At 50.2% G+C, this 15797-nt stretch overlaps 1 protein-coding gene across 3 annotated transcripts in view; it reads right to left on the bottom strand.

Moving 5' to 3' along the window:
* The window catches only part of LOC126535554 (tRNA:m(4)X modification enzyme TRM13 homolog), a 396219-nt gene that overhangs the window by 185710 nt on the left and 194712 nt on the right, over window positions 1-15797 (bottom strand). For all 3 annotated transcript variants that reach the window (XM_050182382.3, XM_050182379.3, XM_050182380.3), the window contains 2 exons: window positions 2332-2413; window positions 973-1047 (listed from right to left, as the gene is read on the bottom strand). In XM_050182382.3, the coding sequence (XP_050038339.1) occupies window positions 973-1047; window positions 2332-2413 (157 nt within the window). The remainder of the gene's footprint in view (window positions 1-972; window positions 1048-2331; window positions 2414-15797) is intronic.

Here is a 15797-nt window from a genome sequence, read left to right as displayed (position 1 = left end):
GCTACGCCACTGGATATACAGTCAAATCTCAATATGTCAAATACGGACATATCAAATTATTGCATATATCACTGTCTCCACCACCTGGAAAATCGCATGCATTGTTAATTCTTTATTTCCATCCGGGTCGGACGTAAAATGGGTATATCGAACTCCACCACCCCAGACCCGTGCGCTCTGTTGACAGGCAGCAAGCTTGCACGCAACACCCTCGAAGATAGCGGTGGCGCGATGGGCGCTCCTGACTGCTGCGTACTATAGCTGCACACATCGATCGCGCTGAGGGCGCCATTGAACGTATGCAGCGGCTTGGCTAGTTCGGTAACATCAGCGATGCATTGCAATTGCTGCACTGACTCCACCATCTCCACCTCGGTGCCGTGCTCTGTGCCTGCCGCGCCTCGTGAGAACTGGCGGCTTGCATCCGCAAAGACGCAGACGCCTTGGCAGACGGCACTTGCTTGTGCGCCTATCGCTTGTGGATCGTGTAGACTATGTTTAGGACTCCACGTTTAAGCATGCGGCTGCCAATAAATAGCAGCCTACACTGCTGCGGTACTTTCAGCTGAATAAATAAATACTTTGTGCGAAGCTTCAAGTATTTACTACGCCCCGATTGGGGCGCAATCGGGGATCGTTGTTGGGAGCGCGCGTTTGGTGGCGCATTGCGCGATTGGCCTAGACCACGCCGGCTTTGCACGGCTGACGAAGCCAGCACGGCCTACGCTAATTGCGTGCGGTGCAATCGACCGCGCACTCCTGGTTGACGAAGTCGCCGTAGCCTAAGCCAATTGCGCGCGACGCACCCGAACACACGCTCCGAACAACAATCCCTTGCTTCATTGATTGATTTGCATAGGTTCTTGACGCGTTTTTTACGTGACATTATATATAGAATTCTGGCTATATCGAACTATATACATCGAGGCTATATCGAGGTTCGACTGCATCAGTCACTAAAGCGACACCTACCTGTAGCTTCCCCACACAGGTGTTTGCAGAGCCCTACGAGTTTTTTTTGATGGGCCTTCACTAGGTGGACATTTCCTGGAATAAGAAATATAAAAGAAAAAACAAGAAAGTCGACTATTGAGCCAGTAAACATAGAAACATAAAATGAGCCTGTTAAGAGTAAGTCTAACGTACGTTAACAGTGCCTTTGTGGTGAAGTGCAAAAGAACTAGTATAAACGCTGAAGCTAATACAGTTCTGTTTGTCTTGTCCCATGGGCTCTACTTGGCTTCAAGTTTACAGCTTTGGAAACAGCTTCGCCTTCACACTACACTACATGACTTGAAGAAAGTAAAGAATCCTATCAGCACTGATCAGTCAAACAATAGATTTCAAATGAATAATTCTGCAGGTGGGCACAAGGTATCAGAAATAGCCGCAAATAACAATACATTAATTGCACAACCAAAACTTGCTGCATTGCTCACAAGAGAACAATTATTTGGGATAGAGACTATAGCATGTTTATCCCCCTTGGTACCAACATGCCCAGTTCTCAGTTCTTACAAAATTTGACAACTGTACTGTCAGGGTAGTGCAGCTTTAGGGTGTGGCAACTCCAAATGCCTCGTAACTTGCATCAAGAAAAATTCTGCGGTGGGCTAGTTGGTTAAACATACTAGTGTTCTTGCACAAGAATAACCACTGTACAGACTCAAGCGAGCAAACGCACATGAGACGTCAAGCACAAACTATCAACAGTTTAATTTTCAGAAAAAGGAGAGTATATATGTAGGCTACCTCCAGGGCCTATCGACACTGCCAATTGTCACTTATTATCTTAATCTCCTTTTGCTGACAGTTATGAACAGTGTATTGACACACGTAACATGAGGGGGCCACCTTATTCTTGTAAGCTTGAACAGTTTCTCTTTGCCTTTGGTTACTCGACTTGTGTAGTATCGCTGTGCTGTTAAAATTCGGTTCACACCTGCACAGAGTGCAGTGCACGCCGAACTCGCATTAGACTACAGTTTTATCGGTGTTCATGCAGTTTCTCGTTTATGCACATAGCGCTATGGCCCCTGTGATCAGCACTGCATGCCAAGGAATTCTTATGCACCACGTTGTTCGCCCTTACAACAAATCTTGCGGCGCATATTATAGTGCCTGTCAGCTTTTTCACACTGTAGTCCCCATTTTCTTGCACACATTTTCTAACTTTCATGACGCCGAAAAGAGCAGCCGGACGCCATACTTGCAGCTACCTCCTTCAGTCAGTGTGACACCGTATGCACTGTATCACACAGAACAGTGCATGCACACCTGACATGTATGCATGCATGCCCTGTGGATTAACTAAGGCAACAATGCACTTACCAAGGCATAAATGCCGTATGTCGATTTGCAGCCGTTGGATTTCTGGGACATCACCTAGGTCACTCTTCACTTTGTTCTCGAACTGCAATACATGAGCAGCCAGCAATGAATACTGCAGCATGACTGTTCTCCCAGGAGATATGGATAGTGTCAATGAGGGGGGGGTTCCAAGCAGATACGCAATCTGCCTTTTTTCATTTCACTGCGCCGCCCTCTGCTGCACGCTGCTGAAAACGTTTTGGAAGAGTCCTGAGGCTTTTGCCGGTTCAATTGTGCACCTGCGTCCACGTTAAGCGCGCGTCGGTTATGCATTTCGTGGATCGCGAAGTGTTATTAACGGCTACTTCGGGGTAGAATGCGTTCACGGAAAGCATGTAGCACTTACCGCCTACTCAGTGAGCAGACCTGAGTGCACTGTTGTGCATACATTGCGGTCAATAAAGGCACGCTGAGTTAGTTCCGTTTGCCGACACGGCTGCCTTGGAAATTGTCGCTGATTTCAGTACTTGGAGCTCGCTTTTTGTATTCTTCATACACATTATTTAGACACTTCGCATATTAAACAAGTCTGCGACCGCAGCCTTCTGTGTCGAATTTATCAAAGCGGTCCACTTGTTTACATCGACATCTACAGCCGGGGATCGTTGTTATCGTCAAATGTTGTGGAAAAGGTGCATCGCTGATATGAAATAGTGTCAAAACATAGCAAAACATGCATATCTGTGCATATGTGCCGTGTTGTTACACCCTGAGACGAGTCAATATGAGCGGCCGAACCACTTAAACAACGGCAACTATGATCCAGTACATATATTACAGGCTGTTAATTAACCCGTTCTCGCTTTTTCTTAAACTCCATTATAGTTACAGTTTGCGCGTGCCATAAAGCATCATTACAGAAAAATGTGCTCACATAAGTGCCCATTTATCGGCCGTGTTGTCCACTCGCGAAACCGTGCGGATGCCATCACTCACACGGCGTCGATATAACTGAGCGAGGCGGTTGTTTATGCTGCTGTATAACGAATGCACTGCCTCTTGTTTGCCGCTTGACGCAAAGACAAACAATGCATCTCTGAAATTGGAAAATGTGTCGGCAAAGCAACACGTACCGACCCACCCACATACGCAGCGAATGCGACCGACAGCGTACGGTGACGTATAGATGTTGGCACAGCGCTGTGTTACCGCTTGCGGCTTATTGTGTACGTGCCATGCACAGTGTAGCTGATTTCAAATCGCTAAGACCAGAACTGAGCTAAAAAGCAGTTTCGTTCGACCTAACTGCTTACATTTCAGTTCAGGTGCGCTGGTAGCGGGTACACGAACTCGACAGCGCCAGGCTTAATCTTCTCTGAACAGGATCAATTTTGGCTCAAGCCTCATGCGCATGGCTTGAGAGGATTGAGGCTCATGATTTTCAACTTGGTAGACGTGTTTGGCTTATTTTGAGCATGATTAATTATATATACAAGTGAATACACTGTCGCTATCGTGTTGTCGGTTCGAAGGCCGATCGCGGAGGGTTCGGTCGAACGGTGGTCGGCACGCTGATCTTGGCGGTGCCGTCGACAAGAAAGCCCGTCACAGTACAACACGCGCTCGTCGGTTGCGTAGTTGTCGGCCTGGTATGATAAAATGGTTTCGGTGACGCACAATAGTCGATAAATCATTGGCGTGAGCGTCTTGTCGGTCTCGTATCGACCCAGTGTTACCTCACCTTACGAGTACATGAAGTCAGGCACGCGCTGCCACCACCAGCAAGTGAAGACCGACGCTAAAAGAAGACTTCGCCCGCAGCGTGATGTATTTAAGTGTCGTCCAAGTGTAACGCACGGGTTTTTCGTTAAATTTGCTCGCCATCAATGAAAAGCGAAAGCTACCTGGCTCACGGTGCTGTCCGGCGGACAACTCGGACGAATCCCTGCCCACTCCCTATTTTAAAGTGGAGTTGCAGTCTTACACTACGCATGTTTTCGTCACTACACCGACGTCGAGCTACCAGCAGAGATGAAACGCAGTACACGGCACAAGTGCTTGGAGCAGCGTGCATCCGAGCACTTTCTCTTTGCGGGGGACTTACCGACGCGCGGCCAGGCGCGCGACCCTTCCAAAACGTTTTGCAACTAATCTGCTAGAACAGGGCACATGCGGCGTCGTGCCATGAAAAGGCGGATTGTTAAAAGTAACCACATTGTCAGAAAAAATATAGATAAATATTAACTCGGTTTCAGACAACGAAACTCATGATACTCAGTAGCAGGGCTGGTAATTTGTTTTGCGAGAACACTAAAATCTCTATATAATAAACTTCAGAACCTGGCAAATTCTTCGTTATTCTGAAATGCCGTTAAAGTGAAAGCCCAAAATTAGCCCTTCCGCCCATCAACCCAACAGTTGTCGCCGTATGATCTATCCACAAAAATGTTGCTGTTTGCTCTCGGCCCGCACTATCGCTACTTTTCCTTAGCTTGTGCAATCACGCTCCACAGAAGCTAAACTAACAGTGGCGCATGCAAGAGAGGCTGACGTCGAGAAAACCATGGACAAATAGGACGCTCCATGTCACCTTTAAGGGCAATGTTTCTTACTGTTTGCTTGTTTTTCACATTCCTTGCTTGGAAACCACACCAGTCTCGCTGAAGGCGGAGACCTGAACTATTCCAAAGCACAAGCATGTGTACATGACACTGTCCAGAAAGTGAACCGCGTGGCATTGCCGAGAGCACAGAGGTAAAGTAACATTTGTTTAGCGTGCGGCTGGTATGGTCACAGCAAGAAGCGCGAAAGAAGGAAGAGAGGCACCTGCATTGCTAGGCGACACTTGTCTGAGGGGAGCATGCACTCGCAAAGCCTTATACGTTGTCGCCTCCGCAATAGAAAGGAAGTCGCCACCTACGTTCTTCTCCTTTGTCTCAGGTTTTCGGGTTTTACAAACCGTTCCGAAAGATAAAGCGCCAACAGAGACAGCACACTAAAGAAAAAAACAAAGACAGGACAAGGCGTTTCTTATAAAAAAGGAAGTGGCTTGTCCTGTCTTTGTAATTTCTTTATGCGCTGTCTCTGTTGGCGCTTCATCTTTTGAAAGTTATGAACCAACTAGCCCCCCACGACGTGTTCTACTGCAATACCTTTCCAAACAAATGTGCCACGGTGTCTGCTTTCCGTGCCTTATTGCCTGCTAGCCTACTGTTCCAGCTGCATTGAAGGATACACGGAAATCCAAGAATCTCCAGATTTCGGAACATTACTTTTGTTTTACACAACTGTTGGAATATTACACGGAAACTGAATAACGATCACTATTCTGAAAACTTTTGAATTCTAGAGTTTGTTGTAGTGAAATATTTTTTACATTGAAAGTATAAGCAGATTGCAGGTGATTTCAAAGAAGTAGGTTTATCTAAAAAGTTTGTTAATGGTGGTGGTCGTAGTAACGAGGTGTCCCTTCCTCTTTTACACATACTGTCTTGTCTAGTAAGTACTCTGCTGGGCCAGTTGGTGCAACATATTGTCACGCGCTAACGCAAGAGTGAGTGACAGCACGAGCAGCCAGAGACGAAAAATGCCAGGCACTAAGCGACGGTTCTCCAGCTGGCGCGGGATCTTTGACTTCATCGTCGTCTTCGCCGTTTTGCTGGGCACGCAATAATGAATGTTCGCACGCTCAAAACACCAGGTGGCATTATTCCCCCTCCCTATGAAGCATCGACTCGATGCTCAAACACAAGAGGTACACGGAAAGTACGCACATTAGGTAACATAAAAAAAAAAGGGGGGGGGGGAATACGCGCTAGCACACATACCGGCATGCACACAAGGAAAAAAAATGGGTTCTGTCGTCGGAAACAAGTAAAAAAAAACACTTCGCAGTTCTTTGGAGGACGACGTGACGACAGCAAAAAACAAAAGTTTGTTTCACCAGAAGACTTAACATCACCGTGCAAAATACGGCTTGAGGCAGACGACATGTACAGTCTCTGCGCGTGGTAAACGGCGCTTGGGCGATGGTAGGTCTCCGTCTGGAACCACTTCATATTTCACGTCGCTTACACGCCTTAGTACTGTGTATGGTCCGAAGTACTTGCTCAGGAGTTTCTCGCTGAGGCCTCACCGTTTAATGGGGGTCCAAACCCAAACTTCGTCACCAGGCTCATAGGTAACTTGTCGATGGTGAAGATTGTACCTTATGGCACGTGGACACTGCTGCTGTCTTATGTGGACACGGGCCAGTTGACGTGCTTCCTAGGCACGCTGAATGTACTCCTCGACGTCAGGAGCTAACTGGTCGAGCTGATCTATGTCTTCATATGGAATCATGGCGTCTAGCATAGTTTGAACATCTCGACCATAAACGAGGCGAAACGGCGTAAATCGTGTAGTTTCCTGTGTGGCAGTGTTGTACGCAAACGTTACGTACGGCAGGATTTCGTCCCACGTTTTTTGCTGCACATCCACATACATAGAGAGCATGTCTGCCAATGTTTTGTTTAGTCTTTCTGTCAAGCCGTTAGTCTGAGGGTGGTATGCAGTGGTCTTTCGATGACTCGTGTAACTCAACTTGAACATGTCGTCCAGAAGCTTCGCCGTAAATGCCGCCCCTCGGTCAGTGATGATGAATGATGGCGCGCCATGCCGAAGCACAATGTGATGCATAAAAAACTGGGCAACTTCAGATGCAGTCCCGCGTGGTAGTGCCTTCGTCTCAGCGTAAGGCGTCAAGTAATCAGTTGCCACAATGATCCACTTATTGCCGGAGGAAGACAAAGGAAATGGTCCAAGAAGGTCCATTCCAACTTGATCGAACGGCGTACGCGGAGGGTCAATGGGTCGTAGAAGGCCTGCAGGCTTGAAGGGTGGTGACTTTCGGCGCTGGCATTCACGGCATCCTTTCACGTAGCGTTTGACGCAAGCAGTCAGTCTATGCGAGTAGTACAGTTGCCGTACCCTGTCCAGAGTCCTTGAGTAGCCCAAGTGACCAGGTGTCGGCTCGTCGCGGCAGGCTAATAGGATGTCGTCGTGAAGGGCTTGAGGCACTACTAGAAGATGTGGTTTGTCGCCGGCACCTGTGTTTCTTTTGTATAAGATGCCCTCTCGAAGGCAAAATGACGACAACCGTCGCGAAAGTGGGCGAGGAATGGACGCGATGCCGCCTTCTAAGTGATCAATGATGGGCCTTAACTCAGCGTCCGATCGTTGTTTAGCGAGCAGGTCCGGTCTGCTGAGGGCTCCCAGGAAGGCGCTGTCGTCTTCCTCGTCAGGATTCTGAGATTCAACAGGTGTTCTTGATAGCGTGTCAGAATCTTCATGTTTCCTACCTGACTTGTATACGATGGTGATGTTAAACTCCTGGATTCGCAGACTCCAACGTGCCAATCGTCCAGAAGGGTCTCGGAGGTTGGTCAACCAGCACAAAGCGTGATGATCGGTCACAACTTTAAACGGTCGCCCGTAGAGATACGGCCTAAACTTTGTCGTAGCCCAAATAACCGCGATGCACTCCTTCTCTGTGGTGGAATAATTGGACTCTGCCCGTGACAGAGTGCGGATCGCGTAGGCGATAACTCGTTCAGTTCCGTCTTGCCGTTGCACCAGGGTAGCTTCGAGACCGATATTGCTGGCGTCAGTGCATACTTCTGTGTCAGCATCCTCATCAAAATGACCGAGCACGGGAGGAGAAGACAATCGACGTTGTAGCTCCGCAAAGGCAGTCTGGTGTTCATCAGTCCAGAGGAATGGCACGTCGTCACGTGTAAGGCGAAATAGCGGCTCTGCGATCTTCGAAAAATTTTCAATCAAGCGTCGATAATAGGCACACAAGCCCGAAAACCGTCGGACCCTTTTCTTGTCGGTTGGAGTGGGAAAAGCAGCTACGGCAGCAGTCTTTTTGGGATCGGGCCGAACACCTGCGCGCTCACGACGTGACCAAGCAACTTGAGTTCCTCGTAACCGAAATGGCATTGGTGGCTTGAGTGTAAGGTCAGCCGATCGAATGGCTTCGAGTACATTCCGAAGGCGTCGAAGGTGCTCGTCAAAAGTCTCCGAAAAGATAACGACATCATCGAGATAGACGAGGCAGCTTTTCCATTTGAGGTCAGCGAGAACTGTATCCGTCATTCGCTAGAATGTGGCTGGCGCGGAACAGAGGCCGAAAGGGAGTACTCCAAATTCGTAAAGGTCGTCCGTAGTCACAAACGCAGTTTTCTCGCAGTCCCGCTCATCTGCTTCAATTTTCCAGTAGCCACTTTTCAGATCGATAGAGGAGAAATACTTCACGCGCCTCAGTCTATCCAGAGAATCGTCGGCACGAGACAACGGGTACACGTCTTCCTTTGTGACGTTGTATAGCTTCCGGTAGTCAACACAAAACCGAAGCGTGCCATCTTCCTTTTGAACAAGAACGACTGGCGATGACCAGGGACTGCATGAAGGCTGTATTACGCCGTCTTGAAGCATTTCCTTCAAGTGCGTTTGAATCGCATGTCGTTCGGTCGGGGAAACACGATAAGGCTGTTGTAATGGGGGCACGTCGTCATAGGTGATGATACGGTGTTTCGTAATCGACGTTTGACGTATCTTCGACGAGCGTGCAAAGCAAGAGTGGAACTCGAGCAACAGCTCGCGTAGGGGTTGTTTGTTCTCTTCAGGAAGCGTTGGACTAATGTCGACGTTGCGTATAGGTGCTTCAGCATTGTCGATTGCCTCGGAAACAAAACACTCAGTGACATCGGCGATCAGGTCGGCGTAGGCGATGACAGTACCGGGGAAAAGGTGCCGGTGTTCGTAGCTGAAGTTCGTGGCAAGAACCTCACAGTGGCCATCATGGAGATCAATAAGGCTTCTTGCTACGCAAACACCTTGAGAAAGCAGGAGAGAGCGATTGCTTTCTGCGACCGCTTCACCGTGTAAGAGTCTGTCACATGCCACCTGAACCACGATACTTGCACGTGGTGGTAACGTGATAGCGTCGTCGATGACACGAAGAGATGCTCGAGGGTGGATGGTGTTGGCCGTCGCTGCGGCGCTCTTTGTTGAGAAAGTGACGAGGCGTTGTAGAATGTCGATGATAGCTCCGTGCTCCCTGAGAAAGTCCATGCCGATGATTAGGTCTCGAGAACACTGAGGGAGAATGCTCAAGCTGGCAACCAACGTAGAGCCGCGAATCTGTATTCTTGTCGTGCACATGCCGAGTGGGATGACGATGTGCCCGCCAGCCGTACAAACTGGCGTTTGATTCCAAGGCGTCATCACTTTCTTCAGAAGGGTGGCCAGTTTTTCGCTGATTATAGAATCTGCTCCAGTGTTCACTAAAGCAGTCAATTCACGACCGTCGAGCAGTACAGGAGTGTCCAAGGAAATTCTTTTTCTGTGATCAGCAGGTACTGTCGTCGTCGATGTATTGTCAGTCCGCGTACGCGTCAGTAGGGGTCCTTGAGCCCGTCCAGACTAAGCGGCCTCGCCCCCGGAGGCCGCTGTGGTTAGTTTTCCCGGCGCGGGCTGGGCGACCGACCCCGCACCACGCTCGAATACGTACGGCGAGTCGGAGAAAACCGCCGCGGCGAAGGGGAGCATGACTGGCGTCGAGTTGATGGGGATCCGCACTGCTGGGCAACGTATTGTTCAATTTCAGGAGGACGCTGGCCGAACCTAGGTCGCGGTGAGTTTGCTGAAAATCCGCGTAGTCCGAGCTCTCGATAGGAGCACTGTTGGTAGACGTGCCCAGCTTCGCCACAGTGAAAGCAAAGGGGACGGCGATCAGGTGCCCACCACACGTCTGATTCTTGGGAGGACTGCGCACAGACCGCCAAACAGCTGCTCTTTCATTCCGCGCATCAGGTACCGCAGCTTCTTTTCGTCCGACATGCTGGGGTCGGCTCGTCGAAAGAGACGCGTCATCTCCTCGACATACATTCGGACACCTTCGTTCCGCATTTGTATATGGGACTGGAGATCACGCTCAGCTCGCTCCCGGCGATCAGGGCTCGCATACGTGTCAAGAATCCGGCGCTTGAATTCTGCCCATGAATTTAGGACATCTTCACGGTTCTCGTACCAAACACGTGCACCATCATTAAGGCAGAAATATAAGTTTTTCAGTTTCTCTGCGTCATCCCACTTGTTGAACGCGGCAAAATGTTCATAGTGGACCAGCCAATCTTCAACATCCTCATGTATGGCGCCGTGGAAGGGATTTGGCGTTCGCGGATTCAGTAGCATACAATGAATCAGCGTCGGGCCTTCCATACCTGTTGGCGTGGTCGGAGCTGCCATTTTCTCTGGGAGGAGTCCAAACTGAGGGGCTTGTCCACGGATCCTTCTTCGGGCGCGGTGTACAGGCGTAACCACCGGTACGGGGCTGGAGCTCCTGCTGCTCGGAGGGGCGTGATGCGTAGATTAGATTACCCCGCACCTCCACCAGTTTGTCACGCGCTAACGACGCAAGAGTAAGTAATAGTACGAGCAGCCAGAGACCAAAAGGTCCAGGCACTAAGCGACGGTTCTCCAGCTGGCGCGGGATCTTTGACTTCGTCGTCGTCTTCGCCGTTTTGCTGGGCACGCAATGCTGAATGTTCGCTGGCTCAAAACACCAGGTGGCAATATTGTCACGTGGTCGTGACATCAAAGAACACAGTAGCAATACTGTGAAAGGCAAAACTAGCTTTTATTGGGCGAACCGGTGCCTACAAAACAGGCTACACTTAAAGCACAACGAGAGCGTCGAACACAGTCGGCAATCGTCGAAAATCTGATCAACGGGTCAAGCGCATCGGCTTTTATACATCAATTGTCGAATGTTCCAGACTTATCGTTGGTACCCGTGTGTCTTCCACAAAGTTCTACATTATTCGCATCGCGCACACATGCAATCAGTTTACGCAACGTTCGGTCACAGACAGCAGATGAAACCATCGATAACATTCCAGAAACTTCCGATACATGTAGGCGCGCCCTGCACTGTGCGATAACATTTGTTAGGCCGTGAAACGTGTCGCCCGATAAAGACAAGTACACGTGTCAATACCCCCCTCTTAAAAAGCATCTACCCGATGCTGCAAACAAACGAAAGTAATAAAGAAAAAGCACTCGTAGCAAAGAAAACAACAAAAAAAGGAAGTTCGTCAGCGTGCGTATAAGGGCTTCAGACGCACTAGATGGACCTCTCCAGATCGTGCCCGGCGCCGCTGTGACTGCGAAATGCCGTCTGGCACGACCTCAAAGTCCAGTTCGCCAACACGTCGGATGATCTTGTAGGGTCCGAAATAAGGTTGCAATTGTTTCTCACTGAGTCCTCATCGACGTATTGGGTTCCAAACCCAAACACTGTCACCGGGCTGGTACTCGACGAAGCGTCGTCGGAGGTTGTAGTGTCGGCAGCCGGTACAGGTACACTGCTGGTTCTTGATCCGTAGGCGGGCGAGCTGTCGGGCTTCTTCGGCGCGCTGGCGATAGGTAGCGACGTCGAGATTCTCCTCCTCAGTGACGTGCAGCAGCATGGCGTCGAGCGTCGTCGTCGGGTTCCTATCGTAAACCAGCTTAAACGGCGTAATCTGTGTTGTTTCTTGCACCGCCGTGTTGTAAGCGAAGGTTACGTACGGCAGGACGGCATCCCAGGTCTTGTGTTCGACGTCGACATACATTGCTAGCATGTCGGCGAGGGTTTTATTCAGGAGCATTCGTCTAGCACCCAAAGACCATTCGTCTTTGGGTGGCAGACAGTTGTCCTCCTGTGCCTTGTTTAACTGTACTGAAGAATGGCTTGGGCGAGCTCCGCTGTCAAGGCCGTTCCTCTGTCGGTGATGAGGACTTCTGGGGTGCCATGTCGACGAAACATTTTGCCACTTCGGCTGCGCTGCCTTTCAGCAGAGCTTTAGTTTCAGCGAAGCGGGTGAGGTAGTCCGTCGCCAAGGTGATCCACTTATTTCCGGTCGTTGACATCGGAAACAGTCTCAACATCCCGATCTACTGAAAAGGTCGGCAAGGAGGCTGGATCGGCTGTAGTAATCCGGCTGGCCTTGTGGGTGGTGTCTTGCGTCGCTGACAGTGTCGGCATGTCTTGACGTAACGGGCAACGTCGGCGGTTAGGCGCGGCCAGTAATACTTTTCTTGTATCTTCAATAGCGTCCGGGAGAAGCTGAGGTGCCCGCCGGTCGGATCGTCATGTAGGGCGCGCAGTACTTCTGGACGCAGCGCCGACGGAAAAACAAGGTAGTTGGTGCGGACTGGTGAAAAGTTCTTCTTTACGAGTAGATTTGAAGCGTGAAGGAAGATAATCCGCGCTTAAATGCCCTGGGGACAACGTCGGTGTGCCCTTCCAAATATTCGACGAGGCCTTTTAGCTCCGGGTCTGCCCGTTGCTGATCAGCGAAGTCTTCCGCGCTTATCATTCCAAGGAAGGCACCGCCATTCTCGTCATCTTGCGGCGGCAGGTCAATGGGGGCGCGTGATAGACAATCGGCATCGGAGTGTTTTCGTCCGGACTTGTAGGTTACAGTGATGTCGTATTCTTGTAGTCTGAGGCTCCACCGCGCCAGCCGTCCTGACGGATCCTTTATATTCGTTAGCCAACACAACGCGTGATGGTCGCTGACGACTTTGAATAGCCTGCCATAAAGATAAGGGCGAAATTTAGCTGTAACCCAAACGCTGGCGAGGCATCCGTTTTCAGTCGTAGAATAGTTGCCTTCCGCTTTTGACACCGACTGGCTAGCGTAAGCTATCACCTGTTCGACTCCGTTTCTCCTCTGGACTAGAATGGCAGTGAGGCCTAGGCTACTGGCGCCAGTATGGATTTCTGTATCACCGTAGTTGTCGAAGTGCGCAAGTACCGGCGGCGACTGCATGCGTCGCTTGAGTTCTTCAATTGCGTCCGCCTGCGGCATTTCCCACTTGAACTCAACATCACATTTAGTGAGACGTGTCAACGGCTCAGCGATGCGTGAAAAGTCCTTGAAAAAGCGCCTGTAGTAGGCACACATGCGAAGGAATCTACGCACTGCCTTTTTGTCGATGCGTTGCGGGAACTGTGCGATGGCAGCTGCCTTTTGCGGGTCTGGACGGACACCATATTTGCTGATTACGTGGCCTAGGAACAGAAGCTCATCGTAAGCGAAAGCATTTTTCCGGCTTCAGAGTAAGCCCTGATAACTTGATGGCCTCTAGTACTGTCGCAAGCCGCCTGAGGTGATCGTCGAAATTTCCGGCGAAGACGACGACGTCATCCAAGTAAACGAGACAGGTTTGCCACTTCAATCCTGCTAAAACAGTGTCCATCACGCGCTAGAATGTTGCAGGCGCCGAACACAGTCCGAATGGCATAACCTTGAACTCGTAGAGGCCGTCTGGGGTGATGAAGGCCGTCTTTTCGCGATCTCTTTCGTCTACTTCTATTTGCCAATAGCCAGACTCGAGGTGCATCGACGAGAAGTATTTATCATTGCAGAGCCGATCCAATGCGTCGTCTATTCGTGGGAGGGGGTATACGTCCTTTTTCGTGATCTTGTTCAGACGGCGACAATCGACGCAGAAACGTAGGGTTCCGTCTTTTTCTTCACCATGACTACCGGAGATGCCCACTGGCTTTTGGATGGCTGGATGATGTCGTCGCGCAGCATTTCGTCGACTTGGTGCCTTATAGCCTCACATTCTCGCGTAGAAACTCGATAAGGGCTCTGGTGGAGTGGTCGAGCACACTCTTCGGTTATTATGCGATGCTTTGCGACTGGCGTTTGTCGAATCCTTGATGACGTCGAAAAGCACGCTTTGTATCGTCGAAGTAAGCTTCTCAGCTGTTGTTGCTTAATCATGGGGAGACTTGGATTTATGTCAAAGTCTGGTTCGAGAACTACGGTCGTCGGGGTAAATGCGGCAGAATCCGAGAGGACAAACTCATTGCTGGTTTCCAGAATTTCCTCGGTGTATGCGATCGTCGTGCCCTTGTTGATATGCTTTAACTCTTGGCTGAAGTTTGTCAGCAACACTTTCGTGTTTCCTCCGTGCAGTCGAGCGATTCCTCTAGCGACGCAAATTTCACGATCGAGCAGTAGACGTTGGTCGCCTTCGTTGACGCCTTCTACGTCAGCGGTATTTCGCCGAAATAACAATGCTCGAGCGAGGCGGGATGCTCACTTGATCTTCGAGAGCACTCAAGGCGTGGTGACTACAAGAGCTCTCCGGTGGTATTGCTTGATCTTCCGACAGCGTTATCGATTTTGAGTTCAGGTCTATGATAGTGCCGTGTTGGTTCAGGAAGTCCATGCTGAGAATGACGTCTCGTGAACACTGTTGGAGGATAACGAAGGTGGCAGAGTAAGTCCGGTCATGAACGGTTATTCTTGCCGTGCAGGTTCTAGTCGGTGTAATGAGGTGTCCTCCAGCGGGTCGAATTTGAGGGCTTTCCCATGCAGTTTAACTGGGCGGCGATGTGTCCACTCATTGCGGAGTAATCAGCCCCTGTGTCCACTAAGGCGGTAACTGCGTGGCCGTCGAGAAGCACGTCGAGGTCGGTGGTTCTTTCTCTGGCGTCGTGTTGAACTGAAGCTGGAACGTCGTGTCGTCCGGTCGTTTTTCGTCGTCGTATTCCTTGCTTCCAGACTTCGTCGGGACGGCGGCGTGTCGTTATGTCGTCGAGGTAGTTTCTTCGGTGTCTTCGTCAGCGGCGGAGGATCTTCGTCAGTTCGACGAACAGCAACCGCACCTCCATCGGTTGCTGCTTTTAGTTTTCCAGATATGGGCTCGCTGACCGGCCCCGGGCTGGGCCAGTGTATGGTCGGCGCTGCGACAACAGGTAGCAACCTGGTGATGGCAAACGTGACGGCGAGGCAGTCGGCGATATCGCGAGGGCGTTCACCTTGCTGCAGGCGCGGAGCGTTGACGGCGAAACCTCGCAGTCCCATCTCCCGGTATGGGCATCGTCGGTAGACGTAACCCGCTTCTCCGCAGTGGTAGCAGAGCGGGCGGTGGTCAGGAGAGCGCCAAATGTCTGTCTTCCTTGGGAGTGTTTCGCTGGTCGACAAGTGGGCGAGGTGGAGGCGGCGGCGGTTTGCGGCATCTCGAATTAGCCTTGAATTAGCCTAGACATGAGGAGGGAACGGAAGCAACTGGTACATAAGTCGTCGATCAATGAGTTAGCGGTAAGAGGGAAAATAGAGGAATTCCAGATCAAGCTACAGAACAGGTATTCGGCTTTAACTCAGGAAGAGGACCGTAGTGCTGAAGCAATGAACGGCAACCTTGTGGGCATCATTAAGGAGTGTGCAATAGAAGTCGGTGGTAACTCCGTTAGACAGCATACCAGTAAGCTATCGCAGGAGACGAAAGATCTGATCAAGAAACGCCAATGTATGAAAGCCTCTAACCCTACAGCTAGAATAGAACTGGCAGAACTTTCGAAGTTAATCAATAAGCGTAAGACAGCTGACATAAGGAAGTATAATATGGATAGAATTGAACATGCTCTCAGGAACGGA

Source organism: Dermacentor andersoni, chromosome 7 (genome assembly GCF_023375885.2).
Source record: "Dermacentor andersoni chromosome 7, qqDerAnde1_hic_scaffold, whole genome shotgun sequence".
NCBI lineage: Eukaryota > Metazoa > Arthropoda > Arachnida > Ixodida > Ixodidae > Dermacentor > Dermacentor andersoni.
This window is presented reverse-complemented; position numbering and strand designations above follow the sequence as displayed.